This window comes from Neoarius graeffei, chromosome 2, assembly GCF_027579695.1.
Source record: "Neoarius graeffei isolate fNeoGra1 chromosome 2, fNeoGra1.pri, whole genome shotgun sequence".
Taxonomy (NCBI): domain Eukaryota; kingdom Metazoa; phylum Chordata; class Actinopteri; order Siluriformes; family Ariidae; genus Neoarius; species Neoarius graeffei.
The window spans coordinates 111079639-111101395 of NC_083570.1; the positions used below are offsets into that span (position 1 = coordinate 111079639).

The 21757-nt window shown below is 42.4% G+C and overlaps 1 protein-coding gene across 4 annotated transcripts in view; it reads left to right on the forward strand.

Annotated features, from left to right (window-relative positions):
* sncb (synuclein, beta) overlaps window positions 1-20937 on the forward strand; it is a 78557-nt gene extending 57620 nt beyond the window's left edge. For 3 of the 4 annotated variants that reach the window (XM_060911338.1, XM_060911328.1, XM_060911311.1), the window contains exons 5-6: window positions 8654-8743; window positions 20429-20937. In XM_060911338.1, coding sequence (XP_060767321.1) covers window positions 8654-8743; window positions 20429-20461 — 123 coding nt within the window. In that variant the 3' untranslated portion in view covers window positions 20462-20937. The remainder of the gene's footprint in view (window positions 1-8653; window positions 8744-20428) is intronic. The other variant, XM_060911320.1, reaches the window with a different exon arrangement.
* Window positions 20938-21757: the final 820 nt, after the last annotated feature.

The window sequence follows — 21757 nt, forward strand, 5'->3', positions numbered from 1 at the left end:
CAAATAAATCCAACAATAAAAATGGTGTATGACGTGACAAAGCTCACAGTTCATACAGCTCAGTAAGCAGTAACGATAACAGTAACATTAATAATGATAATTACATAAGGTTCAATAAGGTTTAGGAAAATAAAAATGAAACTGTTTTAAAAGCCAGAGTATGGTTAAATAAAATACATCATAAGTTTAAGTAAAAGTTTGCATAAAGAATAAATCTGTCAAACACAGGGGTGCAAGCAACTAACATTTACTCACATGAGAAGTTTTATGAGTAATATAAAAATGAGTAATTTTAATTTTACTCAAGTAAATTTTGACCTAAGTATCTTATTCAATTACAATGGAACCAGGCCTGAAAAGGCCTACTGAGTAAAAATGAAATGCAGCACAATAATAAAACAATCTGGCGGAAATTAAAGAAAAATACGCTACCTTGTGTGCAGTTTTTTTTTTTTAAACTATTTTACATAACCAACCTATCTTGGATCAATGTGTTGGATGATGGCTGGTGGTCATGGAGAACAATATTCAAGAAAAAGAAACATTGAATTATTGAGAAGAAAGATAATAAAAAGTAACTTTTATTCAAATCCCATTTTAAATCAGGTACTTTTTCACTCATTAGCCTAGAATTTTTCTGTACGCCTACTTTTTCCACCTCTGACCAAACAGAGCATTTACAACTTTGGATGTGCATACCGGTATATATGGGCACTCCTTCTAGCGCACCTATGAGCGAAATCCCTAACCACACCATTTAAATCCAACTTGCGAGCATGCCTGTTCTCTATGGAAAGGATGGCTAGACCCCGCAGTCTATCTTGCAACATAGTGCTTCGCAAGTATGTTTTAATTAATTTCAATTTGGAAAATGACCTCTCTGCGGTTGCAACGGTTACGGGTATAGTCAAGAACAATTTGATGGCTGTGGCAACGTCAGGCAAACTGGACAATACGGAACTGTGTTTCACAGAGTGTGCGCTAAATCTCGGACCCCACCATGTTCAATTTCTTTTAAAGCGGGTCGTAATGCACTTCTAAATGACAGTATCTGATCAGGGAAATCAGCAGATAAGTCGTCATTGTATTGCTCAGCCAGAGTACTTGCCGATGCATATAATTCACCATCGGATTTCGAGACGAGTTCCTCGGGACGTAAAAACCTAAACATTCGCACCACTTCCCGCATGCCTTCAAACCTGCGACCCACCTGCGCAACGACAATGTAAATTCTTCTTTTTTCTTTTTGATTTGCTGCTTTTGAGCACCACTTTTTTTCTCTGGTACGCTTCATTGTTGTGTTGTGTTTATTATTTTCATGTTTCATCGGACTTTTTCGTGCATTGAATCACATCGGGCGACGGGCCCCCCCTAGCGGTCGGCCCCCCCGCCTGTCGGGGGCTGCGGGGGTATACTTTATGCAAGTGAGAATAATTTGTTTTATTCTATCCACATTCACTGGATATGAGCTATTGTGTTGTGATTGGCTACTCTACTACTAGGATATCAGCTCATATACCGTGAGTAGAGAAAAACAAAATGGCGGAGTGTTTTGCTGAACCAACCGAGGACGAAATAAAAACTCTCCTCGAAAACAAAACTCCAAAAAATACAAAAAAAGCAACAAAATATAGAATAAAAGTATTTGATGGTAAGAACGTATCTTTTTTTATTTTTTAAGAATTATTATTATTATCGCATTTTTCACAAATTGCTCCTGTCATTTCGCCAGTTTGTTTACATTCTAAGTGGAAATGATTTTGTCGGATGCTTTGTATCAAGTTTTTATTTATAAAATTTGCAAAAAATAAAAATGCTCTGTTTCTCAAAATCCAGTGAACATAGAGAGAATAAAACAGTTATTCCACTCAATCTCGTCATACATGGATTATAGCCGACTCAGTGCTCCACGCCTCGTCAGCTATCAGCTCATGTACAACTCGATTTCAGGGAACAACTGTTAATTATTCACATAGTACTATTTTGATTTCATACACACCTGTGTCAAAGTTCATTAGTTCACACACCTGTGTGTCGCAAGTGAAAAGAAATTGATGAAATGATGCCTCACGGACACAAATCGTTATTACGGTTGTTGTTGTTTTAGCAATATTTAGACCAGATTATGTTATTTTAAATATAACAGATAAGAAGTTGACCTGTAAATTATATTTGTACACCTGTGTATTTACCTGAGTTTAGTTTATTGTCATAAATCTTACAGATTCTCAAAGAATAATTCCTCTAGTTTCCAACGATACCAAATATGTCACTCTGGCACACAAGCTACACTCACCAGCCACTTTAATAGGAACCCTGTATTTAATAGGATCCCTGTTCTTGGCTGCAGGAGTGGAACCCAATGTGGTCTTCTGTTGTTGCATGCTGAGATGCTTTTCTGCTCGCCATGATTGAGATCACAATTTTTCCCGTTCTGATGTTTGAACATTGTGAACATTAATTGAAGCTCTTGATTTGTATCTGTGTGATTTGATGCATTGTGCTGCTGTCAAGGGATCGGCTGATTAGAGAAGTGCATCAAACAGCAGGTGGATGTGGGGTGTTCCTAATAAAGTGGCAAGTGGGTGTATAGGTCTATATATTTTTTCTTTTAAATTGTGTACTGGGTTTATATTGAATTTATCACACTATGTTATTTAGTTTTAATGGTATTTCTTATGTAAAGTTATATAGTGTGTAAAGCAGCCTGTATGTGAAGTTATGCAGCGGTGAAATAGTTAGGAATTTAATATCATGACTCTAAACAAGGGGGCACGGTGGTGTAGTGGTTAGCGCTGTCGCCTCACAGCAAGAAGGTCCGGGTTCAAGCCCCGTGGCCGGCGAGGGCCTTTCTGTGCGGAGTTTGCATGTTCTCCCCGTGTCCGCGTGGGTTTCTTCTGGGTGCTCCGGTTTCCCCCACAGTCCAAAGACATGCAGGTTAGGTTAACTGGTGACTCTAAATTGACCGTAGGTGTGAAGGTGAGTGTGAATGGTTGTCTTTGTCTATGTGTCAGCCCTGTGATGACCTGGCGACTTGTCTAGGGTGTACCCCGCCTTTCGCCCGTAGTCAGCTGGGATAGGCTCCAGCTTGCCTGCGACCCTGTAGAACAGGATAAAGCGGCTAGAGATAATGAGATGAGATTAAAAGTTACACAATTAGTTGATTATGTGTAAAGTAGAAAAGTTCAAACAGGGACAAATGCTTATGAAAAAGACTCTTTAAGTGATGATGTTCATCCTTCAGGGTCAAAAATGATCATGATTTCATTTTGGTGCGTGGCGGTTCTGGGTCTAGAGGTAACTGATGAGGCCAATCTGGGCTTTGAAGGTACGCCCATATGTTTTTGACTGATGAGTGGGATCCCTGCCAGCCCCTGTGTGTGTGAAGCAGGCTATGTTTGGGGCACCTTTTCTAGCCCCTTCCTCCATGGAGGTGAGCAGAGAGGATCCTAAACAGGGCTGCTCAGACACCCAGGGGGCTGCCGAACTCCGCTGCTGCTTCATTCCAGCAGAGAGTGATCCTATGCCCTGGGTCGCCTGTGTGCAGGTTGGTGACTACAGCTTCCAGTGTTTCCACACCTGCTGCTTCACCACTTGCCCATCACCACAGGACTTGACTTTGAATTTGAAGCTCACCTGTCAGCCTCACTCTCTCGTCCTAGCCTAACTGGGTCCAGGGGCAAGACAGAATCAAGACAGCTGGAGCTAGGTAGGGATGCAGTGGATGGCCAACAGTGTTCTACATGTTCACTGTGTCCTGATTGCGCTCCACAAATGCTTTGCTGGGTCCACATTCTTTCCTGCCCATTGAACCATCAGCTGGTGGTCTCCTCTGTACAGTCTGCAGAATCCAGTCTTTGGTTGTAACCCTGACCAGGGTTGGAGGAAGCCATGGCCAAATGGTTAGAGAAACAGCTTTGGGACCAAAAGGTCACTGGTTTGATTCCCTGAACCAGCAGGACTGGCTCAAGTGCCCTTGAGCAAGGCACCTAACCCCCAACTGCTCCAGCAAGAGTGGTGCCGTACCTTGTGTCTGATTAGCCAGAGAAAAACTGATGATGTGATTATCAGTTTGGGCAAGAACCCAGCCATAACCAACTAACTGACCAGGGGGAACAAGGGGTTGCTAGTGCTTGCTCAAGGCACCACCCCAGGCTAGTAGAGGGAAGGAGATGCCTTACTACTCCATTGCATGGCGGTCAAAGACGGCACATGCCCACTGCCCTGGACCGAATTGTAGCAGTGCACTGAGTTGTGTGTATTTGTGGACAGTATAAAGGCAGTTTGTGCTGATTCAGAGTGTGGAAGTGTGTTACATTGGATGTTTAGTCTGTGAGGTGTGTATAATGAAGCTGTAATATGGTGGAGTTGGAGTGTGTGACTGAACATGCCGTGTTGGGATTTTGGGACTGCACGCTGTCGAAACTTGGCCTAGTTGGCTGGGATTAGCACAATTTAAAAATATCCCACCTGCCCAGAGAGACACGACAACATCACAATTTATGATCACAGTATATTTTAATGAAATGTGATCGACACAAAGGGAATTGGTTTTAACTTGATTGAAAAGATAGTTTATAATATTAAAGAAATTTAATTATTGTAAACATATGAAATGATTCAGCACTCAAACAGAGTCCTACTGTAGTATGTTTGCATTCGCACCATTAACACAATCTTCTAAACTTCTCCACTGCAGCAAAGACGCTGTGTTCCATCATTTCGAATTGATCGTCACTTAGCCACGCCAATGTTACTCATGGTATCTGGGTCATATATCTGGACTTCATTTCGTTTTGTTTGTGCTCAATTGTTCAAAATAAAACACCACACACTTTCAGATTATGCTTATACCGTAAATTATTCACGATCCCAAGTCTCAGAACCTGGGATCTCGCAGGAATTCTGAAGACCAAACGTGTCTTTAGATCAAAACAAAAACAAACACAACCACACCACCGAAGTTCAGCTCGGCTCTTTCTTGTTGGATATCAGTCTATCTGGCATAACGTCAAAATTGCGTCAAGACATTCCCCCGAGACATTATAGGATGTTAATGAAGTACATGTTTAATATTTAATATTTTACAATATAGTGGTTAGGAGATCATCAGGGAAAGTATCGAGAAGCAAGCAAAAACTGGGACATGTTTTGTGATAGCCAGGATACAGAAGCAGTGAATCCACCTCATAATTGCCCAGATTATCCTCTAGTGTAGTCCGGGGATACATTGCAACCCCATTATAATTAACTCCTTGCTTGGGGAACATCCAAATAGTTCGTTATACTGAAAAGTTCATCATACTGAAATGGATTCACTTGTCACACCAAACGCTCATGTGATATGTGAGATTTTAGGCACATTCTCCTGATCACAGTTCATTGACTGAGTTAAAGGATCACAAATGGAGGTGAGGATTGATTTCTTTGTCCGTTATGGAAATGATGGAGGTTACCGGTGTATCATTGTCAGTGTCCATCTACTGACTCGCTCTGTTTACTAAATCTTCACCATTCAGTTCATTCATGTGTTGCAAATCACCAGTGATGTCATTTATGTCGCACCGTGGGGCTGGGTGTGGCGGGGGTATAAAAACACCACTGGTGCACTTTAACTAGGTGTTAAGTTTAGCGGTATCAGTGGTCATTTCGTCCTTTTATTGATCCTTTGATCACTGTTCTCGATAATTGTTAGTCATCAAGACCTAAGTGAGGGTCGTTAAGCCTTTGTTTTATGGTGTTAACACGTATTGTTAACTTGACTGCGGACTTGATTACTTAAGGCCTCTGCATGCTCTTGCGACAAGGCTTTTGCAGATAGCTTTTCACAGACAGTTGTAATTTATCGTTGAGTGGGGAGTAATAGGCGTGCACGATGTTATTCACTGCCACAACGCAAGGGGGCACAAAGTCGCGAAATCGCTAGGAGTAGTTGGTGGGTGTGGTTAGTGGAGTGTTTATCCTCCAGTTACTTATAATGACTAGAACTGGAGTTGTATAGATTTACGTACTTCCTCACTTCCTCGATCAACCGCTCTTCGTGCTGCTCCATCTTCACTCGTGTTTTTAAAAATGGCGGTTGTGAAAACAAACCAAACCAGGAAAGTAGGGAAGCGGAAGTGCGTGTACAGCGGATGTAGAGTGGACCAATCAGAGCCCTCTTGTCTGCGACGCTGTCTGCGAGGCTTCTGCGGTGGTCACAATTTTGGGGAGGTACGCGCAGAGCGTCTGCGAAGGTGGGGGGGCTACGCAGACGCTGTCTGCGACGCCATCTGCGAGGACTGGGTTGTCAGCATAAATTGGCCTTTAGGCTACATCCACACGACAACGGCAATGAAATTTTTTTTTTTTAATATCGCGTCCACATGGGCAACGGATCAGTAAAATATCAGGTTCATATGGCAATGCAACGCTTGCTGAAAACGATGCAATACACATGCCACACCTCTACGTGCGCTGTAAGACGGTCCCATTGGAGACACCAGAACAATAGAAGTAGACGCATGCGCATAACTGTGCATGCGCACAGTGACTGTCACTGTCACACGCACACACTTTCTCACTCCCTATCCTATGGATATAGTCCCTTTAAATTACGTGCTCGTTGTTTGAATGGAGACACGGAAAGAGGAATGAACGGGGGTAGATGGAAGCCGGTACGCCAACATTCTGATATCTTCCAGAATTCTTTAATGGTCCGGAATAAACATCTGAAGCGGTGAGAGCGCTCCTTTTTTTTTCCCTATTTTTGCTGGCGGGATTGACTCTGCCCTAAGGGCTATTCTCTCTCTCTCTCTCTCTCTCTCTCTCACTTTGCACCATTACACAATAAATATTCACAGTGAAAATATTTTGTAAGCGCGTTTCATGAACCAAGTTATAGGATTTGTTGACAACTCGCATCGAGTTCGTTACACTTCTACCCGGCGTGAAGCACATGTGGTTGTGACGTCATCGTAAACAAATCCGTTCTACTCATCCAGACGACTTCGCAACGGCTCCGTTGCCAGATTTTTTCACTCTGGAACCCGTTCTCAAAAGATTTCGTTTTGGGGCACCCAAAACACCGGTGCCGTGTGGACGCCAGACCGAAATGATAAACAATTTTATCAGATTCACCTGAATCCGTTGCTGTGTGGACAGGGCCTTACTGTTTGTCTCTGGGGTAAGAGGAGCACATGGCTCAGTATGTCATGTAAGCAGGCGAATGATGGATATAATTACAGGAAGAGTGTTAATTTATTTACAAACAGGCCAAAAATGTATGACAAAGGCAGCAGGGTTGTGAAACGGGTCATGGTCACAGACAGAATGGTGGAAGCAAAGATGAAAGGCAGAGCCCAAATACACAAAACAAAGTCAAAATCAGAAAGGTAATACACAGATAATAAGGCTTGGTAATGTGAGACACTCGGTACAGTGCGTATACTTCACCAAGTCTGTGTGTTTATGGAGTGCTTATAAGCACGCGCTGTGATTGCGCTCTAATCCAGAACAAGTGCATGGTACTGTAATTAGTGCTAATGGCACTGCAAACACCAATGCGCATGAACATGACACAGTGATGGTTCCTTTTGAAGACTCTGACTCATTGTCACTAAAGACGGGGGACATGAACTTAGTTCGTTATATGCGTAAAGTTTGTAGCAAAAAAAAGGTCATTATAGTGAGGTTGCAGTGTACTTGGCTACAACAAGATTTAATAAACCAGTAAATGTTTACATATTTGTTGGTAATAATAATCTCATCTCATTATCTCTAGCCGCTTTATCCTGTTCTACAGGGTCACAGGCAAGCTGGAGCCTATCCCAGCTGACTACGGGCGAAAGGCGGGGTACACCCTGGACAAGTCGCCAGGTCATCACAGGGCTGACACATAGACACAGACAACCATTCACACTCACATTCACACCTACGGTCAATTTAGAGCCACCAGTTAACCTAACCTGCATGTCTTTGGACTGTGGGGGAAACCGGAGCACCCGGAGGAAACCCACGCGGACACGGGGAGAACATGCAAACTCCACACAGAAAGGCCCTCGCCAGCCACGGGGCTCGAACCCGGACCTTCTTGCTGTGAGGCGACAGCACTAACCACTACACCACCGTGCCGCCCCTGGTAATAATAATATGGTACATAAATAACATTAACTTACTTCAAAAAAGAGCATGGAGCTGAGACACTTAATCAGCTTTCTGAGGCCTATAAAGTTCACAGGTAGGTAAAAGTGTTAAACTCCTCTTGAACTAAAAACATAAGGTTTAAATAATTAACTCTAATTCAGATTATACAGTAGCTTGGAATTTGGGTTAAATTTCAATACCTAGTATGTTTGGATCAAATTGTAACAGGAGTCCACGTGCTAAACTAGCATGTTAGCTAACCTCACTATTGATTGTGATAAACAGAGTTTTAGTTGTAATGTCATATTTTGAAAGGGGTTTTAATGAATATATCACTGAGGAAATGATGCTGAGTGAGATGCAGTACACAAATCCCAATTCCTAGAAAGTACAAAACTGTGTTTGTGCCTTTTTTAAAGTACAAATCCAATGCTTTGTTCCACTTTCTCTCTAATTGCTTCTCTGTTTCCTGTGTGTGTGTGTGTGTGTGTGTGTGTGTGTGTGTGTGTGTGTGTGTGTGTGTGTGCAGACTGAGGAGTTTGGTCAGGAGGCCACTGAGGAGCAGATGGGGGAGGCGATGGTGGATCCAGAAGGAGAAGCATACGAGGCTAATCAGCAGGTGGAGCATAATACACACACACACACACACACTTCCTATCCTACTGAGGACCTTCCACTGACATCATTAATTCATTAATGCAGTCAATGAATGCTATGTCTGTACCTGAACCTAATTCTAACCTCAGCCTTAGTAATGAAAAGGAAGCTTTTTGGCTCTTTTGTGAAAACAACAACAACAACAATTTCATTGTGGGGACCATCCAAATGTCCCCACAAGGTCAAAATTGTCAGATTTTATGATCCTTGTGGGGACCTTTCCTTTGGTCCTCAGTAGTATATAAACACACACACACTTCCTATCCTACTGAGGGCCTTCCACTGACATCATTATTAATGCATGCATGAATGCTATGCCTGTACCTGAACCTAATTCTAACCTCAGACTCAGTAATCAGAAGGAAGCTTTTTGGTTCTTTTGTTACAACAACAACAAGAACAACAATGCTGCTTTACAATAATGTCTATTGTTAAAAGCGCTATAAAAATAAACTTGACTTGAACTTGACTTGACAACAACAATTTCGTTGTGGGGACCATCCAAGTGTCCCCACAAGGTCAAAATTGTCAGATTTAACGATCCTTGTGGGGACCTTTCCTTCGGTCCTCAGTAGTATATAAACACACACACACACACACACACACACACCACGACAAACATAAAAAAGGGGAAAAGGTTCGTCTTTTAATTAATTTAACCAACACAATATGAAGTGTCGTGACTTCAGGACCTAGCTTAGAAAACGATGTGTAAAAATTACATAGACTGTGATAACACTGCTAATTAAAAATGGTAGTTCAGAAGCCAAAGGGATAATAAAATCAGCAGGCAACCTCTTTTTTCTTTTTTTAAAGAGAGCTGGTGTTTAATGTAATGAACTGAAGTGATGAGGTTAATTACGCAAAGTTGGCGAGGCATGAAACATGACCTTTCATATATATATATATATATATATATATATATATATATATATATGTATATGTGTATGTGTGTGTGTGTGAGAGAGAGAGAGAATTTAATAGACTGAGTAGGGAATTTTTCTTTTTATTATTATTATTATTATTATTATAATCTATAATGTTACTGTTCCTGCCTTTCTTTCTTTCTTTCTTTCTTTCTTTCTTTCTTTCTTTCTTTCTTTCTCCTACTTCATTTCTTCACTCCATCTGTATCTCTCTCTCTCTCTCTCTCTCTCTCTCTCTCTCTCCCTGCCCCCACATCGCTTTCTCTCCATCATTACCTCATTGTCATTTTGCCTGGGTGGGTGTGGCTGTGACGCTGAACAGCCAGATGGATTATGGGTCTTTGTAGACAGACCCCACCACTTCTTCCCCACTCCACCTCCAATAAAATGGATTTTCCCTCTAGCCTGTGATCATGTGATGGCTGACATGTTTGCTGTCAGACGAGGCCACGGTCACATGATGCTCTCTTTTGCCCTTTTTTTTTTCTTTTTCCATTCTGTAACATTGCAAGGAGAGCATGGAAATGGCGTCCTGGTTCATCCGAAGTCTCATCCTGCCCCCTGCTGGAGGAACAGAGTACAATCCACTCAGACATAATGTGTAACAAAACCATTAGAGTGGAACAGAATGATAATTATATTGTCTGATATTCATGCAGTGCAGTACATTACAGTCTTCAGTGCATCATTGTGTCTGCACATGTACGGTACATCTTCACATTAGATATGACTTATAGGGCACTGTGTGAGACGGCTGCCTCTCCAGTAGCTCTGTAGTTTTTAGCTCTTTAAACCTCTTTTTTTCCACCTTTTTACTTTTCTGCTCTTCTTACAAAGACATAGTGTGTTTTACTTATATCACATGGATATTTTTAACTTTAACATGCAACCAGGAGACAGTTTTCTCTCTTATTCAAGAGAGGAGCTGCTGGCCCTGAAAACAATGGGACGAGCCAGAATACGACACCCTATCAGCGGAGCTGAGGAGGAAACCCAGGCGCTGCAAAGCCAGGGCTAAGCTAAAGGCTAGGCTAGCGAACAACCGGCTGCGCTCCAAACCATCCATTCCATCCGTTATCATGGGGAATGTGAACTCCCTACCGAATAAGGTCGGCAAGCAATCCGCTCTGAACAACCAGCGGATTTATCGGGAGAGCAGCTTATTTATCTTTACAGAGTCATGGTTAACACACCTTGTACCAGATGCTAACGTGGACCTGCGGGGATTCACTGCTGTGAGAGCTGACAGAGACACTAAAGCATGCCGGAAAGGCAAAGGTGGGGGACTCATCATTTACATGAATAGCCGCTGGTGTAACCTTGGACATATCTCCGTAAAGACAGTTTTATGCTGCCCGGACTTGGAGCTGCTAGCTGTTAGCCTGCGGGCATATTATCTGCTGAGGGAGTTCAGTCACGTGATCACCATCTGTGTTTATATCCCTCTGAGGGCAGACGCAGCCGCTGCATGTGAGAGGATTCACTCTGTTACAGCAAGGCTGCAGACACAGCACCCTGAGGCATTTATCATCATTTCTGAGGACTTTAATCACGCTACTTTGGACTCTACTTTGGCTGCTTTTTACCAGGTTGTGGACTGTCCAACAAGGAACAACAGGACAATTGACTTGCTGTATGCTAATGTGAGGGATGCATACAGTCACACCCCTCCCTCCACTAGGGAAGTCTGACCATAACCTGGTTTGTTTACAGCCAAAGTAAACCCCCCTGGTTCAAAGGCAGTTTGCGACAACTAGCTCCATCAGGAGGTGGTCCCCTTTAATGCAAGATGCCCTCAGAGACTGCTATGACATCACGGACTGGGATGTGTTGCTTAGCCCACACTGTGAGGACATAGAGAGGCTGACACACTGTCTGACAGATTATCTCAACTTCTGTGCAGACATGGTTTTCCCCGCTAAGACTGTACGGTGTTACCCTAATAACAAGCACAGGAAGTAACACAGGAAGTCAAAGCTGTCCTTAACAGGAAGAAGGCCGCCTTCAGGAGCAGGGACAGGGAGGTGATGAAAGCAGCACAGCAGGAGGTGAAACGCTGTGTGAGGGAAGCTAAGGATAGCTACAGGAGAAAGGTGGAGCAGAAGCTGAAGGAGAACAGCATGAGGGAGGTCTGGGAAGGTGTGAAAACCATCACAGGCCACAATACAAAAGACCAGAGTCATTGAGGGGACAGTGGAGAGGGCGAACGAGTTGAATGACTTCTTCAACCGATTCAACCAGCCCACGTTTCTCCCACTCTCCCCCTCACTGCAGCCATCTCTCCTTCTTCCCTCAACACACCTCCCCCCAGTCATTGCAGCAGCCCCCTCCTCCCCCACCTCAACACAGACTCCTCCATGCATTACTGCAGACCAGGTCAGAGGTCAACTGAGGAAGCTTCACCCCAGGAAAGCAGCAGGCCCGGACAAGGTGTGTCCCCGATTACTGAAGACCTGCGCTGCTGAACTGGGTGAACCACCTCAACGTATCTTCAACCTCAGCTTGCAGCTGGGGAGAGTGCCCACCCTTGGAAGATATCATGCATCATTCCAGTTCCCAAAAAGAATCGGCCCAGCGAGCTGAACGACTTCTGACTGGTGGCACTCACTTCACATCTGATGAAGACATTGGAGCGGCTCTTCCTCAGCCTCCTTAGACCCCAGGTACAACATGCCCAGGACTGTCTGCAGTTTGCGTACCGGGCAGGTGTTGGTTTGGAAGACGCCATCCTCTACCTGCTACACCGAGCCCACTCGCATCTGGATAAAGAAAATGGCACAGTGAGGATCCTCTTCTTGGACTTCTCAAGTGCCTTCAACACCATTCAGCCCCTTTTGCTTCAGGACAAACTGAGCAGGATGCAAGTGGACCCCTGCCTGGTCACCTGGATCTCCAGCTACCTCACCGACAGGCCGCAGTACATCAGGCTGAAGGACATCACGTCTGACACTGTAATTAGCAGCACTGGAGCACCCCAGGGCACGGTGCTGGCCCCTCTTCTCTTCACCCTGTACACCACGGACTTCTGCTACAACTCGGAGCTGTGTCACATTCAGAAGTTTGCCGATGACACAGCCATTGTTAGGTGTATCAGTGACAACAGAGAGGAGGAGTATAGGAGCCTGGTGAGGGACTTTGCTGTGTGGTGCAATAGGAACCATTTGCAGCTCAACACCTCCAAGACCAAGGAGCTGGTCATTGACTTTGGGAGGTCCAGACCAAGGTCACGACCAGTTCTGATCGAGGGAGTTGAGGTGGAGGCTGTGGATTCCTACAAGTACCTTGGGCTGTGGCTGGACAGCAAGATGGACTGGACTTGCAACACCAATCACTTATACAGGAATGGACAGAGCAGGCTATACTTCCTTAGGAGGCTGCAGTCCTTTAACATTTGCAGGAAATTCCTGTGGATGTTCTATCAGTCTGTGGTTGCCAGTGTCCTGTTTTACACCATGGTGTGCTGGGGGGGCAGCACATCCAAGAAGGACACATCCAGGCTGGACAAACTGATCAGGCGGGCCGGCTCTGTGGTCGGCATGAAGCTGGACTCTCTGGTGATGGTGGCAGAGAAGAGGACTGTGGACAAACTACTGAGCATCATGGACGATGCCAGTCACCCTCTGCACACTGTCATCAACAACCAGAGGAGCCTGTTCAGTGACAGAATGCTCCTTCCCAAGTGCAGGACGAACAGACTTAAAAACTCCTTTGTCCCTCATGCCATCAGACTGTACAACTCCTCTCTGGGGGGGAGGAGGGGTAACAGGAGGACAGAGGATGGGAAGGAGCAGTAGCCTAGCCTAACAATATGCAAATACTTTAATTTAATTTTTCTAGAAGGTTTTTTTTCTCTATTTCTATTCTCTATTTATCCTGTAATGATGCTGCTGGAATCTTAATTTCCCTGAGGGAACCCTCCCAAAGGGATCAATAAAGTTTAATCTAATCTAATTTAATCTAATCTCTCAGAATGGCAGCAATGTAAGGCTAGTATTCATGGACGACAACTGCGAACATATTTATTGAAGTAAATTTGTGAAGATGGTCGTTCTTCATCTTTATGATTGCTATTTTTTTCTGCCTCATAAACATAACATTTTTATGATATCAGTATTTAACCAGATTTCCTTTACACCACAGTGCTGTTGAATTCTCAATCCTGATTGATCAGAAGGTGTTGATTTATTTTCTCTAACTGAAGTGCAGCTTCAAAAATGCTCGTTCAAATTCATTATCATTCCTGTTTCTCGCACAGGGACTTGTAGAGCAAACACTAACATAGTTCCATCTAACAATGAACCAAGTACTCTGAGTGTTGTTATTTAACAATGAAACGTATAAACTAGAAGGGCACACATTAGAGTGTATACCTCCGTCAAGCCACATATCAAAATCAGAATCATGTTTATTGGCCAAATATGTCTGTGAAGGTTCTCAGTCATCCAGGCCATCATAATCCTCTGCTAAAGAAGGCAACTGGACTTGCTTGAAATCCTTGAAGATGTTTCACTTCTCATCCAAAAGGCTTCTTCAGTTCTGTCTGACTAGTGGGGAGTTCCAGGTATTTATCCTCTAGTGGACCAGAAGCAACTCTAAGGAGAGTCGTTGAGGTCACATGGGTCATTGACGCTCTCAGGCCCTGTCCGCACGGCAATGGATTCAGGTGACTCCGATACAATTGCTTATCGTTTAGGCCTGGCGTCCACACGGCACCAGCGTTTTGGGTGCCCAAAACGCAATCTTTTTGAGAACGGGTTCCAGAGTGGAAAGATCTGGCAACGTTGCCATTGTGAAGTCGTCTGGATGAGTAGAACGGATTTGTTTACGATGACGTCACAACCACATGACTGTGAGTGCTTCATACCGGGTAGAAGTGTAACGAACTCGATGCGAGTTGTCAACAAATCCTATAACTTGGTTCATGAAACGCGCTTACAAAATATTTTCACTGTGAATATTTATTGTGTAATGGTGCAAAGTGAGAGAGAGAGAGAGAGAGAGAGAGAGAGACTCTGCCCTTAGGGCAGAGTCAATCCTGCCAGCAAAAATAGGGAAAAAAAGGAGCGATCTCACCTCTTCAGATGTTGGTTTAAGTCTGACAATACATTCCTCAAAAAGGGCGTAGAAGAGCAAATTAATCCATCAACGTGTAGCATTCAATTTATTCCGGACCATTAAAGACGCTGCCTTTCGCGTAGAATCATACGTCATCCTCGCCGCCATATTGGATAGGTCAAAGCGGAGAATAAAGATTAGCTGCGTTTAACTGTACCAACAGGTTTGCCGTCCAAACGAGATCACATGGGATTACCTTTCACAGGTGAGACTGGAAAAATACTTTTCATTGTATTTGGTCATTATAATGTACTTTTACGAACAGATTTTCCTGACTTTGTGGCTAATATGAAGTCTCGCGCATAATAGTTTATGCGCATGCATCCTTACTTCTTCTATTGTTCTGGTGTCTCCGAAGGGACCGTCTTACAGCGCACGTAAAGGTGTGGCATGTGTATTGCATCGTTTTCAGCAAGCGTTGCGTTGCCATATGGACCTGATATTTTACTGATCGTTGCCCATTTGGACGCGATATATTTTTAAATAACATCTCGTTGCCGTTGTCGTGTGGATGTAGCCTCAGTCATCCTGTAGGTATTTGGGTCACTGGAGGCCGAATGTGAACGGTGTTAGCAGCCTAGAGGGTCGTTAGGGTGATCTGTGGCTCTCTCTGCCATCATGTGAGTCATTGAAGTCAGGTGAGTCTTGGTGTGGATGTGTATTCAGTTTTCTGGGAAGTGTGCCAAGGACTGTATTGTATGTGGCTGATAAGTGGTGTCTCAGACCACCTCCTCGGTTCAGTGATGGTCGTTCCAGGTTGACGAAAATGGCTTCTTTTACTCCTCTTTCAAACCACCAGTCTTCTCTGGCTAGAATGCGAACACTGCAGTCCTGAAACAAGTGTCCTTTGTTATTGAGATGAAGATAGACTGCAGAGTCCTGGCCTGAGGAACTGGCTCTCCTGTGTTGAGCCATGCACCTGTGAAGCAGTTGTTTCGTTTCCCCAATATTCAGGTCTGTGCATTCCTCACTGCATTGAATTGTGTACACTACATTGTCCTGTTTGTGTCTGGGTATTCTGTCCTTAGGGTGGACCAATTTCTGCCTCAGAGTGTTACTGCATCTGAAGTGTACAGGGATGTTGGGTTTGTAGAAGATCTTCCTGAGATTCTCAGATAGTCCAGAAATGTAGGGAATGACAATATTCTTGCATTTGTTGCTGTTTTCTTCACTGTCCATTATGTTTCTTGTTCTGGTCTTGACAAAAGGCTAATTGGGATACCTGCACTTTTGAAGTGCTTCCTTAATGTGTTTTTGCTCTTTCTCGTTTCCCTCTACCATTGTAGGAATGTTCTGAGCCCTGTGATGTAAGATGTTAATGACCCCCAATTTGTGTTCCAGTGGGTGGTGAGAGTCAAACAATAGGTACTGGTCTGTGTGTGTGGGTTTCTGGTAGACCTCGATGCGAAGGCTTCTGTCTTGTTTGATGTGCATGCTGCAGTCCAAAAAGGCTAGGTTGTTTCCACTGACGTTCTCCTGAGTGAACTTGATGTTGATATCCACTGCATTGATGTGCTCTGTGAAGGCTTCCACCTCATGGGTTTTGATTTTTACCCCGGTGTCATCCACATACCTGAACTTCGTCTAGCTTTAGGTCTGCAAATTTAGTGGCAAATTCTAGGGAGTTACTGACACAATGTGGTCACGTCAATAGTCCTTTGTTGATTTCCCTGTTGGAAAAAAATTTTAATGGAGGTTGGTCCTCTCTCACATTGTCACATTTCAGTTCTGTTTGATGTTTTGGTCATCGTGGCAGGCCAGATGAGTTACTACGCCCTTGACGTTCTGATGTTTTATGCCTTACAGGTCATATTATACTGTAGCTCTACAGACACTGTGTCTATACATCATACAGACCTAATTTATAGTCAGTCTGTTTTTCTTAACTGTAATTTTTAATGTTTATTCAATTACAGTGGTGCTTGAAAGTTTGTGAACCCTTTAGAATTTTCTATATTTCTGCATAAATATGACCTAAAACATCATCAGATTTTCACACAAGTCCTAAAAGTAGATAAAGAGAACCCAGTTAAACAAATGAGACAAAAATATTATACTTGGTCATTTATTTATTGAGGAAAATGATCCAATATTACGTCTGTAAGTGGCAAAAGTATGTGAACCTCTAGGATTAGAAGTTAATTTGAAGCTGAAATTAGAGTCAGGTGTTTTCAATCAATGGGATGACAATCAGGTGTGAGTGGGCACCATGTTTTATTTAAAGAACAGGGATCTATCAAAGTCTGATCTTCACAACACATGTTTGTGGAGGTGTATAGTGGCACAAATAAAGGAGATTTCTGAGGACCTCAGAAAAAGCGTTGTTGATGCTCATCAGGCTGGAAAAGGTTACAAAATCATATCTAAAGAGTTTGGACTCCACCAATCTACAGTCAGACAGATTGTGTACAAATGGAGGAAATTCAAGACCATTGTTACCCTCCCCAGGAGTGGTCGACCAACAAAGATCACTCCCAGAGCAAGGCGTGTAATAGTCGGCGAGGTCACAAAGGACCCCAGAGTAACTTCTAAGCAACTGAAGGCCTCTCTCACATTGGCTAATGTTAATGTTCATGAGTTCACCATCAGGAGAACACTGAACAACAATGGTGAGCATGGCAGGGTTGCAAGGAGAAAGCCACTGCTCTCCAAAAAGAACATTGCTGCTCATCTGCAGTTTGCTAAAGATCATGTGGACAAGCCAGAAGGCTATTGGAAAAATGTTTTGTGGACGGATGAGACCAAAATAGAACTTTTTGGTTTAAAAATTTTTATGCTGGGCGGCACGGTGGTGTAATGGTTAGCGCTGTCACCTCACAGCAAGAAGGTCCTGGGTTCGAGCCCCAGGGCCGGCGAGGGCCTTTCTGTGTGGAGTTTGCATGTTCTCCCCGTGTCCGCGTGGGTTTCCTCCGGGTGCTCCGGTTTCCCCCACAGTCCAAAGACATGCAGGTTAGGTTAACTGGTGACTCTAAATTGACCGTAGATGTGAGTGTGAATGGTTGTCTGTGTCTATGTGTCAGCCCTGTGATGACCTGGCGACTTGTCCAGGGTGTACCCTGCCTTTCGCCCGTAGTCAGCTGGGATAGGCTCCAGCTTGCCTGCGACCCTGTAGAAGGATAAAGCAGCTAGAGATAATGAGATGAGATGAGATTTTTATGTTTGGAGAAAGGAAAACACTGCATTCCAGCATAAGAACCTTATCCCATCTATGAAACATGGTGCTGGTAGTATCATGGTTTGGGCCTGTTTTGCTGCATCTGGGCCAGGATGGCTTGCCATCATTGATGGAACAATGAATTCTGAATTATACCAGTGAATTCTAAAGGAAAATGTCAGGACATCTGTCCATGAACTGAATCTCAAGAGAAGGTGGGTCATGCAGCAAGACAACAACCCTAAGCACACAAGTCATTCTACCAAAGAATGGTTAAAGAAGAATAAAGTTAATGTTTTGGAATGGCCAAGTCAAAGTCCTGACCTTAATCCAATGGAAATGTTGTGGAAGGACCTGAACGAGCAGTTCATGTGAGGAAACCCACCAACATCCCAGAGTTGAAGCTGTTCTGTACGGAGGAATGGGCTAAAATTCCTCCAAGCCGGTGTGCAGGACTGATCAACAGTTACCGGAAACGTTTAGTTGCAGGTCACACCACAAGGGGGTCACACCAGATACTGAAAGCAAATGTTCACATACTTTTGCCATTCACAGATATGTAATATTGGATCATTTTCCTCAATAAATAAATCACCAAGTATAATATTTTTGTCTCATTTGTTTAACTGGGTTCTCTTTATCTACTTTTAGGACTTGTGTGAAAATCTGATGATGTTTTAGGTCATATTTATGCAGAAATATAGAAAATTCTAAAGGTTTCAGAAACTTTCAAGCACCATTGTATATAAACTGTGATTAATCACCAGCGTATGCAGTAAAGTATATTCTTTAATGCTGCTATCTGATATCTTAGTGTCGACACTGATGAATGGTATTAAGGCATACAGGAAAACCTCTGGGAAAACAAAGTTTAAAGAGCAAATCTTCTGAAACACAGCTTCATGGAAAAGAAATAAACTCAGCAGTACGCAATAGTTGTGTTTTAGTAAATCACTGAATCAGTAATTCAGCACTGTAGGTGTTTAAGTCATGTTCAAGCACCTGGTGATATTTTCATTCAGTTTCTGTGGGAAGCTATAAAATGTTCGGTGAGGTCATCTGAAATCAATTTGATGTGAACACCTCCTTCTTTGCCACAGTGGATAATCTCCCTACATCTCCTCTTGTCCTCATGTCCTCCTTCACCACATCCATAAATCTCTTCTTTGCTCTTCCTCTTTTCTTTCTGCCTGCCAACTCCATCTCCAGCATTCTTTTCCCAGTATACCCTGGATCTTTTCTCAGAACGTCTCCAAACTGTCTCAATCTCGTCTCTGTCACTTTGTCTCCAAGCTGTTCTACATGTCCCGTCCCTCTAATACATTCATTTGTACTGAAAGCAAAGGTTCACATACTTTTGCCACTCATAGATATGTAATATTGGATCATTTTCCTCAATAAATAAATGACCAAGTATAATATTTTTGCCTCATTTGTTTAACTGGGTTTTCTTTATCTACTTTTAGGACTTGTGTGAAAATCTGATGTTTTAGGTCATATTTATGCAGAAATATAGAAAATTCTAAAGGGTTCACAAACTTTCAAGCACCACTGTATTTATGTCGTCGCTGATGGTGTGGTTATGTAATGTTCTAAGTCTCTTTCGTCCATCCAGAGAACCAATAAACACAGAGAAGCTTTGAAGGCCCTTGCCTTGTCTCTCTTTCTGTTTCTCTCAGTCTGTTAGTCACATCTAGTGACATCTTTTTTTATCTTATTTATGTTTTATTGATTAGTTGATGTTTTTTGGACCATCACACCCATATGTGCTTGTTGAACATCCCATTCCAAAACCACAGTATGTAGTGGCTCCACCCTTCTGTTAAAATATCCTCCAGTCTTCTCTTCTGGGAAGGTTTTCCACTAGATTTTGGGGTGTGGCTGTGGGGATTTGTGTTCATTCAGTTACAAGAGCGTTCGTGAGAACAGGAACTGATGTTGAGATGTTGAGGAGGCCTCATCAGTTCCAGGTCATCCCAAAGGTGTTCAGTTCTTGATTTTGAGTTCATTCAGGGCTCTGTAAAGGACAATCGAGTTCTTTACATCATGAATACACCATGTCTTCATGGAGCCCTGTGCTTTGTGCACAGGGGCACTGTCGTATCATCACGCTGGAACAGGTTTTGGGTTTCTTAGTTCTTGGGATGTTTTTGTTTTTTGTTGTTTTTTTTTGTTTGGTTGTTTTTTTTTTTCCCAGATAGCATACATCATCACTGGTCTAATTTTACGTGAACACAGCTGTCGGATTTGTAGATTTATTGTATGGCACATTTCAGCTTGGAAAATAGTCACTAATTAGCGAAAGACTTTTAAATTCAAAATATCTAAAGATTTACAGATCTGTTCAGTGTGTCACGAGTCATGGCTACTACATGCATTCGTATTTTGTATTTAATTATTATTTTGCACAAATAATAATTTCTTGATCAGGATTTCTTCTCTTTGCTGTCAGGAGCAGAACCAGGACTACGAACCTGAAGCATAGAGTGACCGTTCCAACTTCAGCGTCAACCAGCAGCACAATAATGTTTCTATCAATACGAAGGGCAAATGCTGAACTCATCCCAATAAACAAAACAAAAAAAGATAGTTATTCCTGCAGAAACATGTTCTTCCTATCAGATCTCTCTATAAATATATAAATATAAATAAATATAAATATACTTTTATGATGATCTATTGTAAATGTCCTGTAGCGTGGTGAGTACAGTTTTCTTTATTGACTGCAGGGCAGAGCCTCGTCTCGTTTCCTTGATTCCCTCCCAATGAAACGCGGCCCACTCGCCCTTTGTGGCTCTTTGTGCCTGTGGATATGTGTTTCTATTTGTGTAATAGATGTTTATGATCTTCCAATGCCATATTGGGGGTGAATGGAAATACATACATACATATATATATATTTGGGTATACATATAAATATATAAATATATATATTATGTAGAGCTATGTATGATGCCTGTATGTGGGTATTTATTTATTTATTTATCTATCTATTTTTCCTTCTTTCTTTTAATATCAAATCAAGTTGTTATTTTAAAGTTTTTCAAGTACAAGTTTTATACATTGTAACTTTATAGTTGCTTGTGATTCCAGTGTTTGAAAAAAACGGGCAGTTTGTATTTGTTTGTGCGTTTGTGAGCGTGCGTTTGTGTACCGAAGATTTTAAAGTCAGTGTAAAAGTGTCTTGAAAACATTTATGGATGTCGGAGTAGTGCTTGATAATGCTGGAAATGTTGATCTACAGGTTTCTGTGTCACGCAAGACAAACAAATCCTCTGTAAATAAATAAATAAATGAATAAATTAAAAAAAAAACGTTGTAAGGTTATCCTGAGACTATTTTGGACAGTACACCACAAACTCCCCTTATCAAAAAGAAGTATACTTCAAGTTCATTTTATTACGTAAGTATACTTAAGTAAAGTTAAAGTATATTTCCTTAAGTATACTTTTTTTGTACCAAGTATATTGATATCAATGTACTTACAGTATACTTGTAAGTAAACTAATCTAATACTTCTTGGGACTAAATTAGCCCACTTTTAGTTTATAAAAAGTCTACTTTAAGTCTAAGAGAAGTAAACTCTGAGTATACAACTAGTATTTTTTTATTTTGTACTGCAAGTATACTACAAGTAAACTTATATACTAATAGTTTACTAGTTCTATACTTGTAGTCCATTCTTTAGTTTACAAAAGCATACTTCATAGTATACTGGAAATATACAAGAGTTTACTTGTTTTATACTTCTCGTCCACTTTTTAGTTTACTAAAGTATACT